Source organism: Colossoma macropomum, unplaced genomic scaffold (assembly GCF_904425465.1).
Source record: "Colossoma macropomum unplaced genomic scaffold, Colossoma_macropomum, whole genome shotgun sequence".
NCBI classification, from domain to species: Eukaryota; Metazoa; Chordata; class Actinopteri; order Characiformes; family Serrasalmidae; genus Colossoma; species Colossoma macropomum.
Genome location: NW_023494810.1, coordinates 10638270 through 10653850, shown reverse-complemented (window position 1 = coordinate 10653850; position 15581 = coordinate 10638270). Strand labels below are relative to the sequence as shown.

At 41.7% G+C, this 15581-nt stretch overlaps 1 protein-coding gene across 2 annotated transcripts in view; it reads left to right on the top strand.

The window, feature by feature from the left end:
• The window catches only part of asic1b (acid-sensing (proton-gated) ion channel 1b), a 357481-nt gene that overhangs the window by 327433 nt on the left and 14467 nt on the right, over positions 1 to 15581 (top strand). For both annotated transcript variants that reach the window (XM_036559042.1, XM_036559041.1), the window contains 3 exons: positions 5627 to 5683; positions 8076 to 8229; positions 14714 to 14805. In XM_036559042.1, the coding sequence (XP_036414935.1) occupies positions 5627 to 5683; positions 8076 to 8229; positions 14714 to 14805 (303 nt within the window). The remainder of the gene's footprint in view (positions 1 to 5626; positions 5684 to 8075; positions 8230 to 14713; positions 14806 to 15581) is intronic.

The following is a 15581-nucleotide window of genomic DNA, read 5'->3' as shown; positions in this document are numbered from 1 at the left end:
TTTAAAGTGATAGGTTTAAAATAGTCTTGTCACATGGAAACACATGCTGATATATTTTATGTTTTGTGGATTGAGGTTTCAAGAAGACTCCTTTGTGGATAGTTTGCAGACCAATTTCATCAGTGAAATCATATTTTAAATTTCACTAAAACTGCTGACTGCACTGCACTACAGTTCAAATATAATGAAACTTAAAGACTTAATGAATGAAATACAACATCTGGCTGCATGAATCTGTATGTCTGCATGTCCAAAAGTATCCAGTATTTGAATTTAGCTACTTTAATGTGCACCTGTTGTTGACATGGGTCTTCAGTTAAGCACACGCAACCATATAAAAGCCCAAGTGTCAACTAGAGGCTTATAAAGCCTATTATTGTCATATACACCGATCGGGCATAACATTATGACCACCTCCTTGTTTCCACGCTGATTGTCCATTTTATCAGCTCCACTTACTGTATAGGTGCACTTTGTAGTTCTACAATTACAGACTGTAGTCCATCTGTTTCTCTGCATACTCTGTTAGCCCCCTTTTACCCTGTTCAAGTGGTCAGGACCCCCATGGACCCTCACAGAGCAGGTACTATTTGGGTGGTGGATCAATCTCAGCACTGCAGTAACACTGACATGGTTGTTAGTGTGTGTTGTGCTGGTATGAGTGGATCACTCACTGTCCACTCTATTAGACACTCCTACCTTGTCAGTCCACCTTGTAGATGTAAAGTCAGAGATGATAGCTCATCTGCTGCTGCACAGTTTGTGTTGGACATCCTCTGGTCCTTCATCAGTGGTCACAGGACGCTGCCCACAGTCCACTGCTGGCTAGGTGGTGGACTATTCTCAGTCCAGCAGTGACACTGAGGTGTTTAAAAACTCCAGCAGCACTGCTGTGTCTGATCCACTCAGACCAGCACAACACACACTAACACACCACCACCACATCAGTGTTACTGCAGTGCTGAGAATGATCCACCACCCAAATAGTACCTGCTCTGTGAGGGTCCATGGGGTCCTGACCACTGAAGAACAGGGTAAAATGGGGCTAACAAAGTATGCAGAGAAACAGATGAACTACAGGTTGTAATTGTAGAACTACAAAGTGCACCTATATAGTAAGTGGAACTGATAAAATGGACAATAAACATAGAAATAAGGAGGTGGTCATAACGTTATGCCTGATTGGTGTATATCCCAGACCTTGACGTTCACGATTATTATGAGATAATTAACATTACTTGCTTCATCTGTGAATAGTCATAATGTTTTGGCAGTGTATGCCTCTAAATACTATATTTACATATTTTTCTATATTTTAATTCTCCCTTTAAGTAATTATGAGCACAAGACTGAAACAAATATATACACTATGTTAGTGTCACATTATATGTAACCGTCTCACACTGGCCCTTAACCGAAGGACCAGGAATGACTAACCCTAGCCCTAGACAACCCAAAATGTTCCTTCTGAAGTTAAAGTGTCTGTAGCCTTTATTTTATTTATTCTAATTTGATCTTTTGATTTTCTGAAGGTGCAGACTCTCTGAATGGGCCACTTTATTCACTGATTTAACCAGGGCAATTTAACCAGCACAAGGTGTGAATAAATGTAACCACAAAATCACAGTGGTTATAGTAATAGACTTCTCTATTTTTGCTTTCAGTCTGGTACCTAATTTAGCTGGACTTACATTGAAATTACACCAAGTCTTTTCATCAACAGCCTCTTTGCCTCTTTGGTGGTTTGTTGTGGAGGAAATGTAATAAAAATATTTTTATCTTTTAGGATTCTGGGGCCATATTACCAAAACATCCTATCTTTTTGTCTTAACTTAAGATCTGACAGATCAAGATAAGATTTTACAGCATCTTATCTTAACTTAAGACATCTTAACTTACTTGATCGAAGTTGACAATCAATTGTAATTGATCTGTTATCAAGCAACAGACCATATGCGCACAGCTGAAATATAAACACGTAATCAAAGTAATCAAGCTAGTTAACCAGGCAGCTAGCTGCTGTTACTGATGGACAAATCAGTCAAACAAAACTAAAGTGAGATAAACTGAAAGTTAAGAATACTGTGAGAGCGCCCCCCGCTGTTTATCAGAGAGTCGCCACTTTACAGTTTCGCTTTCAGTTTCCCAAATGCTTTAGCAGAGTGCGCTAACAACATTCCTCCTAATAAACAGACACACGATCAGCTCTGTCAACTCATTATTCACCACCATCACTGTAATATTTTGTCTGATGAGTTTTCATCAACGTTAACACATGAAGGTAATAAGAGCAGGGATGGGGGAGTAACTAAGTAGCGTGCTACTTTTTGTAGCTAACTACAAATTTTTGTAGCTAATAGCTGAAGCACCTACAAATTTTTGTGTAGCTATAGCAAAAATTTTCTCTACAATTTCTCTACAGGCTTCGGGCATTCCAGCTAAAATTTGAACCATAGACCACGGCCGTTAACTGGGCTGGTGGCGATTGTGCAATCCTGACTGAGCCGCGGACAGTTTGAGCAAACGGTCACGCACTGGCCCCACGTGCTGATCATCCCTGACTAGTAGGCTTAGCTCAGGAGCTGGAAACCGAAATGTTAAGAAGAGCCGTTTTGTTCTTTCAACAAAAATGAAACCACCTGGTGAGCCACAACATTATATGTCAGTTTTACCATCTTGGCTGTAAAGATATCTCAGTATGTGCTGATGTACTGGAATAGGCTAAAAAGTTTAATATAAATGCAGACTTGCTTTGCTCTGCTTTAACCTTTAGGTCAGCTGTAGCCGCTTTTCTCACATCTCTGTCAGCAAACCTTTTCTCAAGAGTAGAACAGCTTCTTGTAAAATGTCTCTCAATGTTCGACTTTTACGAGGGTGGAACGGGAAAATTCAAACGAGAAGCTGGCGAAAGAGAAACTGACTTTAACGCAGCTTAGTGTTTGACAGTTTTTTTGTTGCAGATTAAACGTATCAGGAAACCAGCTGAGTGCGTATAAATGCAAATAAATCCATTCATCTTCAAATTATCGATGTTCGTCTTAAATCTTTCTTTTTGCCTTTTCATTAGCTGCTAGCTAGACGAGGTTGTCTGCATTGCTAAAAATCTATTTCTGCTGTAGAGCTGCTACAGGGCAGTAAAAGAACTGCGTGTTGCTGACTCCTGGCTTAGCTAAAGCAGAAAAAACATTTTCGTAATAGACTATTACTAATAGTACTGCGCAGAGCCAGCATCACTGATGACAATTTTGAGGCTAAAGTGTTTAACAAAGGACTCTGTAAGTCATGTCTGTACATATCTTGCTGAAATGTTTAAATTGGAACAGTTTTATTTCAACAGTTGACAATGCTTTGCACAAAATTGTTTGGTGTGTATTCGGCACTTAAACTTACTTTTTGGTCATTTTTTTTGTATATTTGCAGCTTTTCAATTGTACGTTTCTTTCTGCCGCATAATTAAATGCAGTGTCTTGTTCACACTTTCAGTTGGGCTTGTTTGGTGTGTCAGGTGGAGATTCACAAACATTCTGACAATCACATTTTGAAAGTAGCTAAAAAGTAGTGCACTACTTTTCAAAAAGTAGCTAAAAAGTAGCCACTACTTTTTCTGGAAAGGAAGCTAAATTGTAGCACGCTACACATTTTGGGAAAGTAACTACAAAGTAGTTAGCTACTAATTTTTCAGTAGCTATCCCGACCCTGCATAAGAGGAGACGGTGGAATTCTGTTAGAAAAAAACTCTCAAGTCAAAGTTTTCAGTGTAGATAAATGTAACATCTTTACACTGGTTATAGTGAACTATGCTGCCTCTCACTGCACAAAATGATAGAAACAGATGACTAAAACAGAAGTCAAGACTCCTCTGGGGTTTATCCTAAAGTTAGGACAGTATGTAGGAGGTTTAGTCTAGTTAGGATGTTTGTGTAATACTGTTTTCTTATCTGGAGTTAATGGATAAGATAATGAACTTAAGACCTTTTGTTCTGTAATAGCTTCTGTCATAAATTCAGCCCTAACTAAAGTTGTCATGGCAACTACACAGATAAGATAAGGTTTCAGATTTGAGAAGTTTCTGTAATACGACCCCTGAAGACATGTTTTAATATCCACCTTGTGTCTTTACGGCTTCTCCAGATCTTCTGAGATGTTGCCTGCTGTCTGATCCTAATAGTGAGCCTCTTTTTAACGAAGCAGAAAGTTCTACAGTCGTTTGTGAGTGATGGCTTAAACCTTTTCCACAGTGCTGTGAGTGCCAGTGGGAGTCTGAGCGCTGAGCTTTTGTCTCCTGGACGCTCTGAGCTCCTATTGATAATTTCTCAAGACCTTTCTCATTAGGCAGAGGTGTGAGTGGCAAAACATAATGAGCAATAATGGCAGAAAGTAATTTGCTGCATCTTGGATGTACTCTCTCTCTCTCTCTCTCTCTCTCTCTCTCCCCCCCCATCACTCTCTCTGTGAGGGGCCTGGTACATTCGGAGAGAAATACAGCGTAGAATTAATGAAAACAATTAAATGATGAGATCAGATTTGAAGGAGAAGTTGCCGGCAGATAAGGACAGCGTGATTGACAGTGACACGCTTTAATTAAAGCACCAGCAGCAGCTGCTTCGCTCTCTAACCACGGCGTCTTTCAAAGGCCAGAACATCATGTTCTCTTTGTTCTGCTCTCCCTCTGCGTTTCATTCTCCTTCTCTTTCTTTCCACTTCATTTTCTTATTTTCGTGGTTTTGGATTCTGATTGGCTTCTATTATTTTGGCCTTTTGTTGCTTGTTTTTCTTTATTGATGCTGACAGTGTCTCTCACCTCTCTCCTGTTTTTGTTCTCTCTCTCTCTCTCTCTCTCTCTCTCTCTCTCTCACTCTCTCAACACTTATTTTCTCTATCTTTCTCTTATTATCTCTGTTTCTTTTTACTATTTCTCTCCACCTCTTTCTCTCTTTCTGTTATTCTCTCTCTCTTGCCTCTTTTTTCCTCTCTCCCCCTCTTTCTCTCTCCCTATCTCTCTCTACCCCCCTGTTCTCTCTTTCTGTTACTTTCTCACTCTTTCTCTCTGTCTTTCTCTCTCTCTACTCCTGTTTTCTCTATCTTTGTGTTACTGTTTCTTTTTCCGATTTCCCCTCTCCCCCCTTTCTCTTTCTGTTATTGTCTCTCTCGCCTTTCTCTCTCTCCCTGTCTCTCTTCATCCCCCGTTCTCTCTTCCTGTCATTCTCTCTCTCTCTCTCTCCACTTTTCCCCCTCTCCCCTTCCTCTCTCTCCATCCCCCTGTTCTTTTTCTGTTCCTCCCCCCCCTCTCTCTCTCCCCATGTCTCTCCACCCCCCATTCTCCCTGTTTCTCTCATTCCCCTTTTGCCCCATCTCCCCCTTTTCTCTCTCTCCCCACCTCTCTCCACTCCCCATTCTCACTAAATTTTTTTTCTCTCTCTCTCCCTTCCCTTTTTCCCCTCTCTCTTCCTTCTTTCTCTCTTTCTGTTATTCTCTCTCCCTTCCTTCCCTTTTCTCTTTTCTCCTGACTCCCCCTTTCTCTCTCTCCCCTATCTCTCTTCATTCCATCTCCCCTTTCTCTCTCTCTCTGTCTCTCTCTCTCTCTCTCTCTCTCTCTCTCTCTCTCTCTCTCTCTCTCTCTCTTTAGGAGATGCTCCATACTGCACTCCAGAACAATATAAAGAGTGTGCAGATCCAGCTTTGGGTGAGTAGAAGTCGTGTGTTTGTGAAAGAGAAAGAGAGAGAGAAAGAGAGAGAGAGAGAGAGAGAGAGAGAGAGTAAGTAACCCATTTAGAGTAAAGAGAGACAGATCTGCTCTAGCCCTCAGTATCACTAAGCAGGATCGCTCTTCGTTACAGATGACTGGACCTGAGGCGATGACACTGCTGCTCGATTTATGACTCTTCTCCTCACTCTGCCTCTATTCACCTCCCATCACTCCTCTCACTCTGCCTCAGTCCACCTCCTATCACTCCTCTTACTCTGCCTCAGTCTACCTCCCATCACTCCTCTCACTCTGCCTCTATCCACCTCCATCACTCCTCTCACTCTGCCTCAATCCACCTCCCATCACTCCTCTCACTCTGCCTCTATCCACCTCCCATCACTCCTCTCACTCTACCTCTATTCACCTCCCATCACTCCTCTCACTCTGCCTCAATCCACCTCCCATCACTCCTCTCACTCTGCCTCAATCCACCTCCCATCACTCCTCTCACTCTGCCTCAGTCCACCTCCCGTCACTCCTCTCACTCTGCCTCTATCCACCTCCCGTCATCCTGTCACTCTGCCTCTATCCACCTCCCGTCACTCCTCTCACTCTGCCTCTATCCACCTCCCATCACTCCTCTCACTCTGCCTCAGTCCACCTCCCATCACTCCTCTCACTCTGCCTCCATCCACTTCCCATCACTCCTCTCACCCTGCCTCCATCCACTCCCATCCTCCTCTCACTCTGCCTCTATCCACCTCCCATCACTCCTCTCACTCTGCCTCTATCCACCTCCCATCACTCCTCTCACTCTGCCTCAGTCCACCTCCTGTCACTCCTGTCACTCTGCCTCTATCCACCTCCCGTCACTCCTCTCACTCTGCCTCTATCCACCTCCCGTCACTCCTCTCACTCTGCCTCTATCCACCTCCCATCACTCCTCTCACTCTGCCTCTATCCACTTCCCATCACTCCTCTCACTCTGCCTCAATCCACTTCCCATCACTCCTCTCACCCTGCCTCCATCCACTCCCATCCTCCTCTCACTCTGCCTCTATCCACTTCCCATCACTCCTCTCACTCTGCCTCAATCCACCTCCCATCACTCCTCTCACTCTGCCTCCATCCACCTCCCATCACTCCTCTCACTCTCCCTCCATCCACTCCCATTACTCCCCTTGATCTTCCTCCACTCACTCCTCATTAATCCTCTCACTCTCCCTCTACCTCCCATCACTCCTCTGCCTCTCCCTCTATCCACTTCCCATCATTCGTCTCACTTTCCCTCAATCCACTTCCCATTACTCCTCTCACTCTGCCTCTATCCACCTCCTATCACTCCTCTCACCCTGCGCCTATCCAGTTTCCATCACTCCGTTCACTCTACCTTAATTCACCTTACATCACTCCTCTCACTCTCCCTCCATCCACTCCTTTCACTCCTCTTGCTCTTCCTCCACTCACTCCTCTTGCTCTTCCTCCACTCACTCCTCATTAATCCTCTCATTCTCCCTCTATCTCCCATCACTCCTTTCACTCTCCCTCCACCCATTCCTCATCACTCCTCTCACTCCCCCTCTATCCACTTCCCACCATTCCTCTCACTTTCCCTCCAACCTTTCCTCATCATTCCTCTCACTCTCCTTCCATCCACCTCAGATCACTCCACTCCAAGAAAGCATAATGATTGATGGTTGATTGTTATAATATGAGGGACCAATTTTGTGAGAAGTCTAGATCTTCTGGAAGGTCTAGACATGTAGCTGTCTGTGAATACAAGTCACAGTCTAACCAGGTTAATTAGCTGTTAGAAGTGAAAAATAGCACCAGCAGCTCTGTGCAAAGAGTCACCACTGAAACTGCTACAAGGTAAAATATATTAATCTCTTTTACAAGCTTTAAATGCCTGTATTTAATCTAAAGTGGCTAAAATTGTTCATGTGAATTGCCATTAGCTTTGCGCTAACATACAGCTAGAATCCTGTAGGAGCACTTGTAGAAATTGGCATTATCACATAATGAGATGTTTCTCCTCGTTTTTGAGCTTTGATGAGTTTTGACATGTATGACCAGAACAGAAGGCCTAGCACAGTCACAGCTTGCCACTGAAAAACATTGTGCCAAAAAATGCAAATAAATTGACTTGTATATCAGTGGACGTGTATCTGTTACTGTCTCTGGTTTGAATTATCAGCCACAAATAAGAAATGATAACTTAAAATATAAGAAGAAGTATTTCAAGTTGTGTAAATGGGGGACAGAGGAACATTTAAACCCCTCCACCACCACAGCCTGATCACCCCTTTATTTCACCCATTCCTCTTCTCATTGTTTTTCAATGTAAGTATCATCCTATGTAAAGGAATCTCTTTCTCTTTCACTGTAGATTTTCTGGTGGAAAGAGACAACGATTACTGCGTGTGTGAGACGCCCTGCAACATGACGCGTTACGGCAAAGAGCTGTCTTTCGTCAAGATCCCCAGCAAAGCCTCGGCCAAGTACCTGGCCAAGAAGTTCAACAAATCGGAGCAGTACATCGCGTGAGTGCCATCACTTACAGTACAGCTAATAGTTTCTAATTTAATTCAAGACAAACTGCCCAAAAAGTTAGACATCAAAAACAATTAAGAGTTCGCATTTGAACTGTAATACTAGAAGTAGAAAGGCAGAGTGCCACCTGCTACCTGTGCTACCTGTATCTACACCTGGATCGTCATGATATCAGCCCCTGGGCACAAGTATTTGATGGGCCCCTTCCTGGCTACCCTTTTTGGATGGTCAGTGAATTTTTTATGATGTCACCACAGGTTACATGAGGTCAATGCAGCACCATAATGGCAGCATACTAGCAAAAATTGGGAGCCCATCACCGCAACAAGTGCATATTTTTTCCAACCGACTGGAAAACACATTTACAGCAACGAAGACGACAAAATAACAAACACCTGAAATGTACATAAAGACAGAAAACTTAGAATATCTACAATATCTATGTTTATTAGAATATCTACAGCTCCAAATTGAAAGTCCTTTTAGAGGAACACTAGCTGCTAAGAACCTGAACGCTTTACCGAGGTAATGGTGGATAGCGGAATGGCTGCTAAGCCGTGATTGGAAGAGAAAATGAAGTGGAGATTAAGGAAAGATGTGGAGCGCATAAGGATCATGATTAACATTTTTTCTGCTGTGTTGCTAGTAAAGTTCCCACCGCGAGTCAAAACAGCCATGTAGATTTTCTCGTAATTGCTTACAGGGACCCCCTAGTGGCTCAGGCCCCTGGGATCATTCGGGCCTGCAGATATCCAATGTCAGAGTGGTTAATCGGAGGACTCGGGAGAATTCCTGGTGGGCCGGAAGCATTTTGGGTTGATTACTGTGAGCTAATGTACAAACTCATGCTTATGAGTGCAAGAACACCCAGACAAACCATAAATATAACTCCCACATGTGTATCTGTAGTAATTTAGGGGTTCAACCAGCAGCCATTGTAACTTAGTCTCGTACAGTGGATAGACATTAGATGAAGCTGAAGGTAGCTTCTTATTATTGTTTCCCATTCTACCTAAAATTATGTCGCAGTTACATGCAGATGCCTGCACGGGCGCTAGCGTGTACCTGCTGCACCATTTAAGGTGGAACAGAATTTCAAATAAAATGTAAATATCAGCCTCAGCAAATTAGCCTATCAATTTCAGCATGGCGGTGTGAATCTGGTGCTGGCTGACACAGCAGCCAGTGCTCTGCAGAGCTCATTACTTTACTCATTACCAATGTTGCAGTTTTCATATATGAGTCATGTGAAGGACAGCAGCGGCAAGAACCTCAAAAATGGTGGCGCTGTTAAGACAAAAATAAGTAAGCTACTTAAGTAGGATGAGGACATATGCGAGCAGCTGGGCAGTGGGAAATGCTGACCTAAACTTACGTAGGTAGCATGCGGTTTGTAGCATATTGACTTTAATCATTATGTCACATTTAGGATAAAAGCTTTTGTCAGTTTATCACTAGTTGTCCACCTTGGTGCTCTCAGTGTAGAATGTAAATAATAAACAAGAGTGATTCATGCCTCATGTAACTCCTGGTCTGAAAACAAGACCCACTCTGGCCCTATCAATGTCAATACCAAGACTATGGTCCTATCACACACACACACACACACTTTCTAAGCCGCTTATCCTTCTGGGTCGTGGTGGTCACAGTCTTTTTAGACTCCTGTTTTCAAGATTAAGTGACCCTAATTAGTCCCACAATGGGGAAATTTCACCTCCGCAGTCTAACCCATCCGTGCAGTGAAACACCACATACACACTAGTGAAGACACACACTAGGGGGCAGTGAGCACACTTGGAGTGGTGGGCAGCCCTATCCGCAGCACCAGGGGAGCAGTTGGGGGTTAGGTGCCTTGCTCAAGGGCACCTTGTACCTCAGTCAGGTACTATTGGCTCAGTGGATCGAACCGACGACCTTCTGGTCACAAGGCCGGTTTGCTAACCTCCAGCCCACAACTGCCCCAGTTGTGGGCCGACATTTAATTTCCACATTCTCATAAATACATAACTAACATATTTGTTTCATACTTACCAAATTTACTGAAGTTACTGAATAGTAAGTCTTCAGATCAGTATTAGAATAATAAGTCTGTCGTGTTAGAGTTAAGAGCCTCCAGTCAAAATATCAACATTAACACAGAAGCGTAATGAAGAACACGGACAGCGGCTTGTTTGTTTGTCATGCAGCCCAGCTAACAGAGCTGCCTCCACTAAAGAGAAAGCCAATGCCAGAGATCTCCTGTCAGCAAGAGGCCAGGACAAGACAAACCCGAATGAGGTTCTCGTGTTTACCAGAGCGGAGATCAAAAAGCCGCAGCTGCTCGTTTGGGTCTTGGGTTTCTGCGCCTCTGTGTTCCTGAAGGGAAAGTTTTTGAATAGTGTATTAGGCTTTTATCAGAAGTTCACAGCTGTCAAAGTGAGAAGGGCTCCTCTGGAGGTTGAGTGTGGATCAGATTCTAGGGAAACGTGAGGTTCATTAGCTTGTGCTCTAAACGAAAGGAAAAACAAAAGAGACAGGGTTGTTCTTGACATTGAAAGCCTTATGCAAAGGTTTGGGTGCCCCTGGTCAAATTTCATGTTTTTTAAAATGTCTTTAATGCACAATTACTGTTCATTCAACTGAGTTCACACATTGGGGAAGAAATAAAACATAAAATGTGGCCTGTGCGAAAGTTATGGCAATTTTATGGTTTATTTAGCAAATAAATAGTAATTGTGCACTAAAATGTGCCAAAAGAAATCTACAATTTAAATTTGTGTTTCACTTAAATCAACAAAACATGTAAGTTGATGGGGGGGAGTATTCAAACATTTGCATATGATTGCTTGGTATACAGTATACACCATGGTGTTTAGAACCTGTGTCATACATTAAACCGAACATGCCTATAGTCATAGACTGCAAATACCATAATGCATGTGTAATAATATACATCTGTCATTCACTTCATTAGCAACACCTACATGTACTTTCACTCACTGGTCACTTTATTAGAAACACCTACATTTTTGGTCCACTACATACAAATGTTTGTGGTCAGATACTGTGAGGTGGGGGATAGAGGGACTGACAACAGATGGGCTACAGTCTGTAACAGTACAGCTATATAGTGGACCTATGAGGTACAGTCACATGCAAAAGTTTGGGCACCCCTGATCAAGTTACATGTTTCGTTGATTTTCTAAGTGCAAGTAAGTTAACATTTCTGCTACAGGGGACACACTTAAATCTGTTTTCTGCAAATTGTAGTGGACACTTTCTATTATTTAATTATTAAAGTTATTATTTTAACCACTGGGATTGGCTCTAGCATGTCCACAACCCAGGAGGATAAGCAGCTTAGATAATGTGTGTGTGTGTGTGTATTATTGTATATTTTCTATTTCTAATATAACATATTGGAAAAATAAAACATTCTTTTATCTGTTATACATGTGTTAAATTCAGGTCATTTGACCAGAGCACCCAGACTTTTGTATACAACTGTAGGTGGATATCATAACATGTCCAGTGAGTGGCAGAACAAGTTAGATGTTACTCTGGACAGTTAGTGGACAGTCTTTGGATTCGTTATGGAGGGGTTTTTTTTCAGTCACCAAAGGCGGACAGAAGCACCTTCTGTGGACGAGCTAACAGTCTCAATGAAGAAACAGGAGAGCTTCACTCTTTTTGTGGGCACTATTGAAAGACTGCTGTGGCTGGTCCACACACAATCTTTAAGTCTGGGAAGTTGGGAATGAGCATTGAGCTTCACTCACTTGTGGAAAACCACAGGCAGCACACTCATTTCATTAGGACAGCTGCCAAGAGCCACATCTACATTCAGTCATCAAGCAGATTTTCTGTGAACATTTCAAGCCCTTAACACTTTAAAGACCGATACGCATATCTAGACTGCCATTCTTCACTCAAATAACTGCGTATCTGTAGGGTTAGTCACTAGTAGCAGCCTATCTGAAGAGAACAAGAGAATCCAACTGCACGTCACACAGTGGTCTATGGATAGCCGTTTTTCATGTCAGTCAAATTTTTCCACTGAATGCCAGCAGTGCCTGGCCATGTCAGAAGTATGGATGTTGAGATTTATTTCCTTACTATCTGTATTGTCTAGGTGATAATACTCTTTCAGCACCCCATGCAGTCCAGATGGGTCTCCTGCTGCTCAGATTACTAGCCAGTTAGCATGCTCTCCCTGAGAAAGGCAGCATTCATTACTGAAAAATTGAGAATGACATTACAAAGTAAGGCATTACAGTTACTTACTGTAATAAGAGGAGAACCTCACCTCAAACAGACCAAACGCAACTTTCATTGAGAAACAGTTCTGTAAGCTTTACGATTTTTTATGTTTTATTTCGACGGAACTGTTGAGTTGCTAGTTTCTCAAACAGCATCAGCTGTTCATTATTGTCATCTAGCAACACTGGCAGTTCCAAAGACTGTGTCAGAGACTGTGACAGGCTTTTTAAATGACGTTTACTGTCACTGAGTGTGTTTTCATGCACTCAGTAATCCGATCATAATTGGATTTCTGCAGTTACATGATTATTCAAATGGTCATGTAAACACCATACTCCAATCTAGAAATCCGATCAAGAAATCCGATAAAGAGAGCTGTAATCAGTAATCAGTAATCAGATTTCTCAGTGAATATAAACTCTTACTCTGATTTCTTTCGTATTTCTCAGCCTGCGCATGTGTGAAAACAGACTGGGAATAAGCGAGCGGTGTTGTCGCAAGACGCAGCAAAACACTTCTGGAGTGACACTGAGACTACATGCTTGACGAAATCAGGGATTTAAATAGTCTTTCTTTTGTACATGATGTATTTTCATATTTTCAAGTAAAGTGGCGCCATGTTTTTGTTTAAAAGCCGCGGCAAGAAGTTTCATTTTATGTTACATTTTCATCATGTCTTCTTCTGTGAGTTTATTGGCTGGTTGGAAAGCAGAAATCTGATCAATGCCTGACTTATGTAGACCTGGAGTTTCCACATTATCTGATTACTCGACTGCATGTAAACGCATTGATCGGATTACTGACAAAATCTGATTTTCTGCAGTCATCCGATTATTAAGTGCATGTAAATGCGCTCCCTGTCTCTACCTAAATAAATCACTAAAAAGAACTGTTGTTGTCCCTTGTATAGTTAGTACAGATTTGTATGGGGTGTAGAGTAATCAGAGGTAAAGTAATGAGTAGTGAGATTATTTTTTTTCTAGGAAGTAATAAGTAACCCTATTACATTTTGAGAGAAGTAATTAGTATATTGTAATGGATTACTTTTTGAGTAACTATCCAAACACTGGTGCTGGCTAGTGAGCTGTGCAGAGAGAAGGGATCTTATTCAGACCTGTTCTGACACAGCTGAGTTTTTAGTGTGTTCTGTCATAAAGTCATTTTTTTGAGTGAGTTAGAAACCACAATCATAATCTGAAGTAACAATATCTTTATTATCCAATCTTTAAAGTAAAACATATCTTAATTGGAGATAATAACCTGTTCTGGCCTAAAACTTCCATTTTACATGGTATATAATATAAAGCTGTAGCCCAGCATTGCGTCCCCCGTCCTCATCAGTTTGACAGAATTAATGATTTTATATCCTTTTTTACATTTTCATCCATCAGTGTTCTCCTACTACAGTACCCAGCATGCATTGTGCAAATGCACATACAACCACTGGAAACCTACCACCCCCATGGTTTCCTTTTGCATTAGCCAGCACAAAAAAGCAGCCCTTTCTCAGGTATCTGACTCAAAGCACTTGCTCCTCACACCTTCTAGATACATCACCTAGATGGAGTTTTCATGGTGTTTAAACCAGAACATCTCAGCGATGGTTAAACTTTTCATCTGGTTCCTTTAAGTTAAAAGGGATCAGGATACTTAATGAGCTTAACCACTCAAATCCCAGACTTATTACACTCTAAGGCTTATTATTCAGTAACTTCATAGAATACAGTGCAAACTAGCTGAGCTGTTCTTAGGTTATAGACGTGTGTAGTTAAACTTTGGCCCACCCGTGGCCGTTTAGGGGTTAATGTAGAAATAACAGAAGCTCAGAATCAAACACGCAAGTGGCCTCCATCTACAGAGAAAATGCTTTCTCAGGTGCCTCATGCAATAATATAATCCTCATTTGTATAAGCTCATGATCGATCTCTGAGAAAAGCGACCGTGGGGCAAAGGCAAACAGGAGGTTACTGTTTACTGTGTTCGATGAATAACTTTAGAAGTATAGAGGAAGTGCCCGAGGGTGGATGTTTTCTTTTTTTCATGTTTTGAGTCGAACTGTCTGCTTAAGTTGTATAATGGAGGCCAGTAATGGAAATGCCTCAGTATTGACACTGAGCTTTCTGGGTCGATGCTTATTGACGGCATAAAGGGCGAGATGACTAAGCTGACACTGTACTAACGGAAAGAAATGGAGTCTAGTTAGCCTCAATATGCTGCTTTGTCCTCTGTTGACAGGGATAATATCTTGGTCCTGGACATCTTCTTCGAGGCCTTGAACTATGAGACTATTGAACAGAAAAAGGCCTATGAGCTGGCTGGGTTACTCGGTAAGCAGTTCTTTTTTCACATTCACAATAAAACTGAGATTGAGTGTTATTGCTTGAATTTTTCTACTATTGAAATGAAATTATGTAATTATATAGTTATAACTACATAATTATGCAATGAATTACATTTTACGTTTGATACAAATGTCTCAACACATTCTAGTCTTTTATTCTCTTTGTTTTGATGTCAACAAATGACATAAATGTGTCAGAAATATGTAAAAAATAATTTTCTTTTTGCAAAACAAGACAGAGTATCATTTTACCAAATTAAAATCATAATAAAATATCTCCCTTTCTGCTTGCAAGCACAGATGTGGTGTGGGTTGAAAGTTTTAACTGGCATGTTTGTAATAATAATAAAAAGAAGTGATTCAGTAAAACAATTGAAGGAAAGGTTTGGTGAAAAATGAGATTAATATTTACCCACTTAACCCAGATGTAGTCGATCAGCCGAGGCATGTTAAGTGTCCAAAGTTTGCATCTTCAATGCTAATGTTGCTAAGACACACTCATCTTTTCTACAATTGCATCTCCAACAATTGTGTCTCTAAACCTCCTTGCTGCTGAGTAACTGCTTCCTCATCTTCATGAAGCTTTGTCGATGTGGTTTAGGACACAGTATGACTCACCGTGGACTATAAAATGAACAAAAGAGTTCAGCTACACAAGGACGTTTTTGTTCATTTTTGTATTGTGTAAGTCCTAAACCACACTGACAAGTCTGTGCAAGCTTGCTGAGGACCTGAATGCAGTTTGAGTGGCTTGAGATTGGT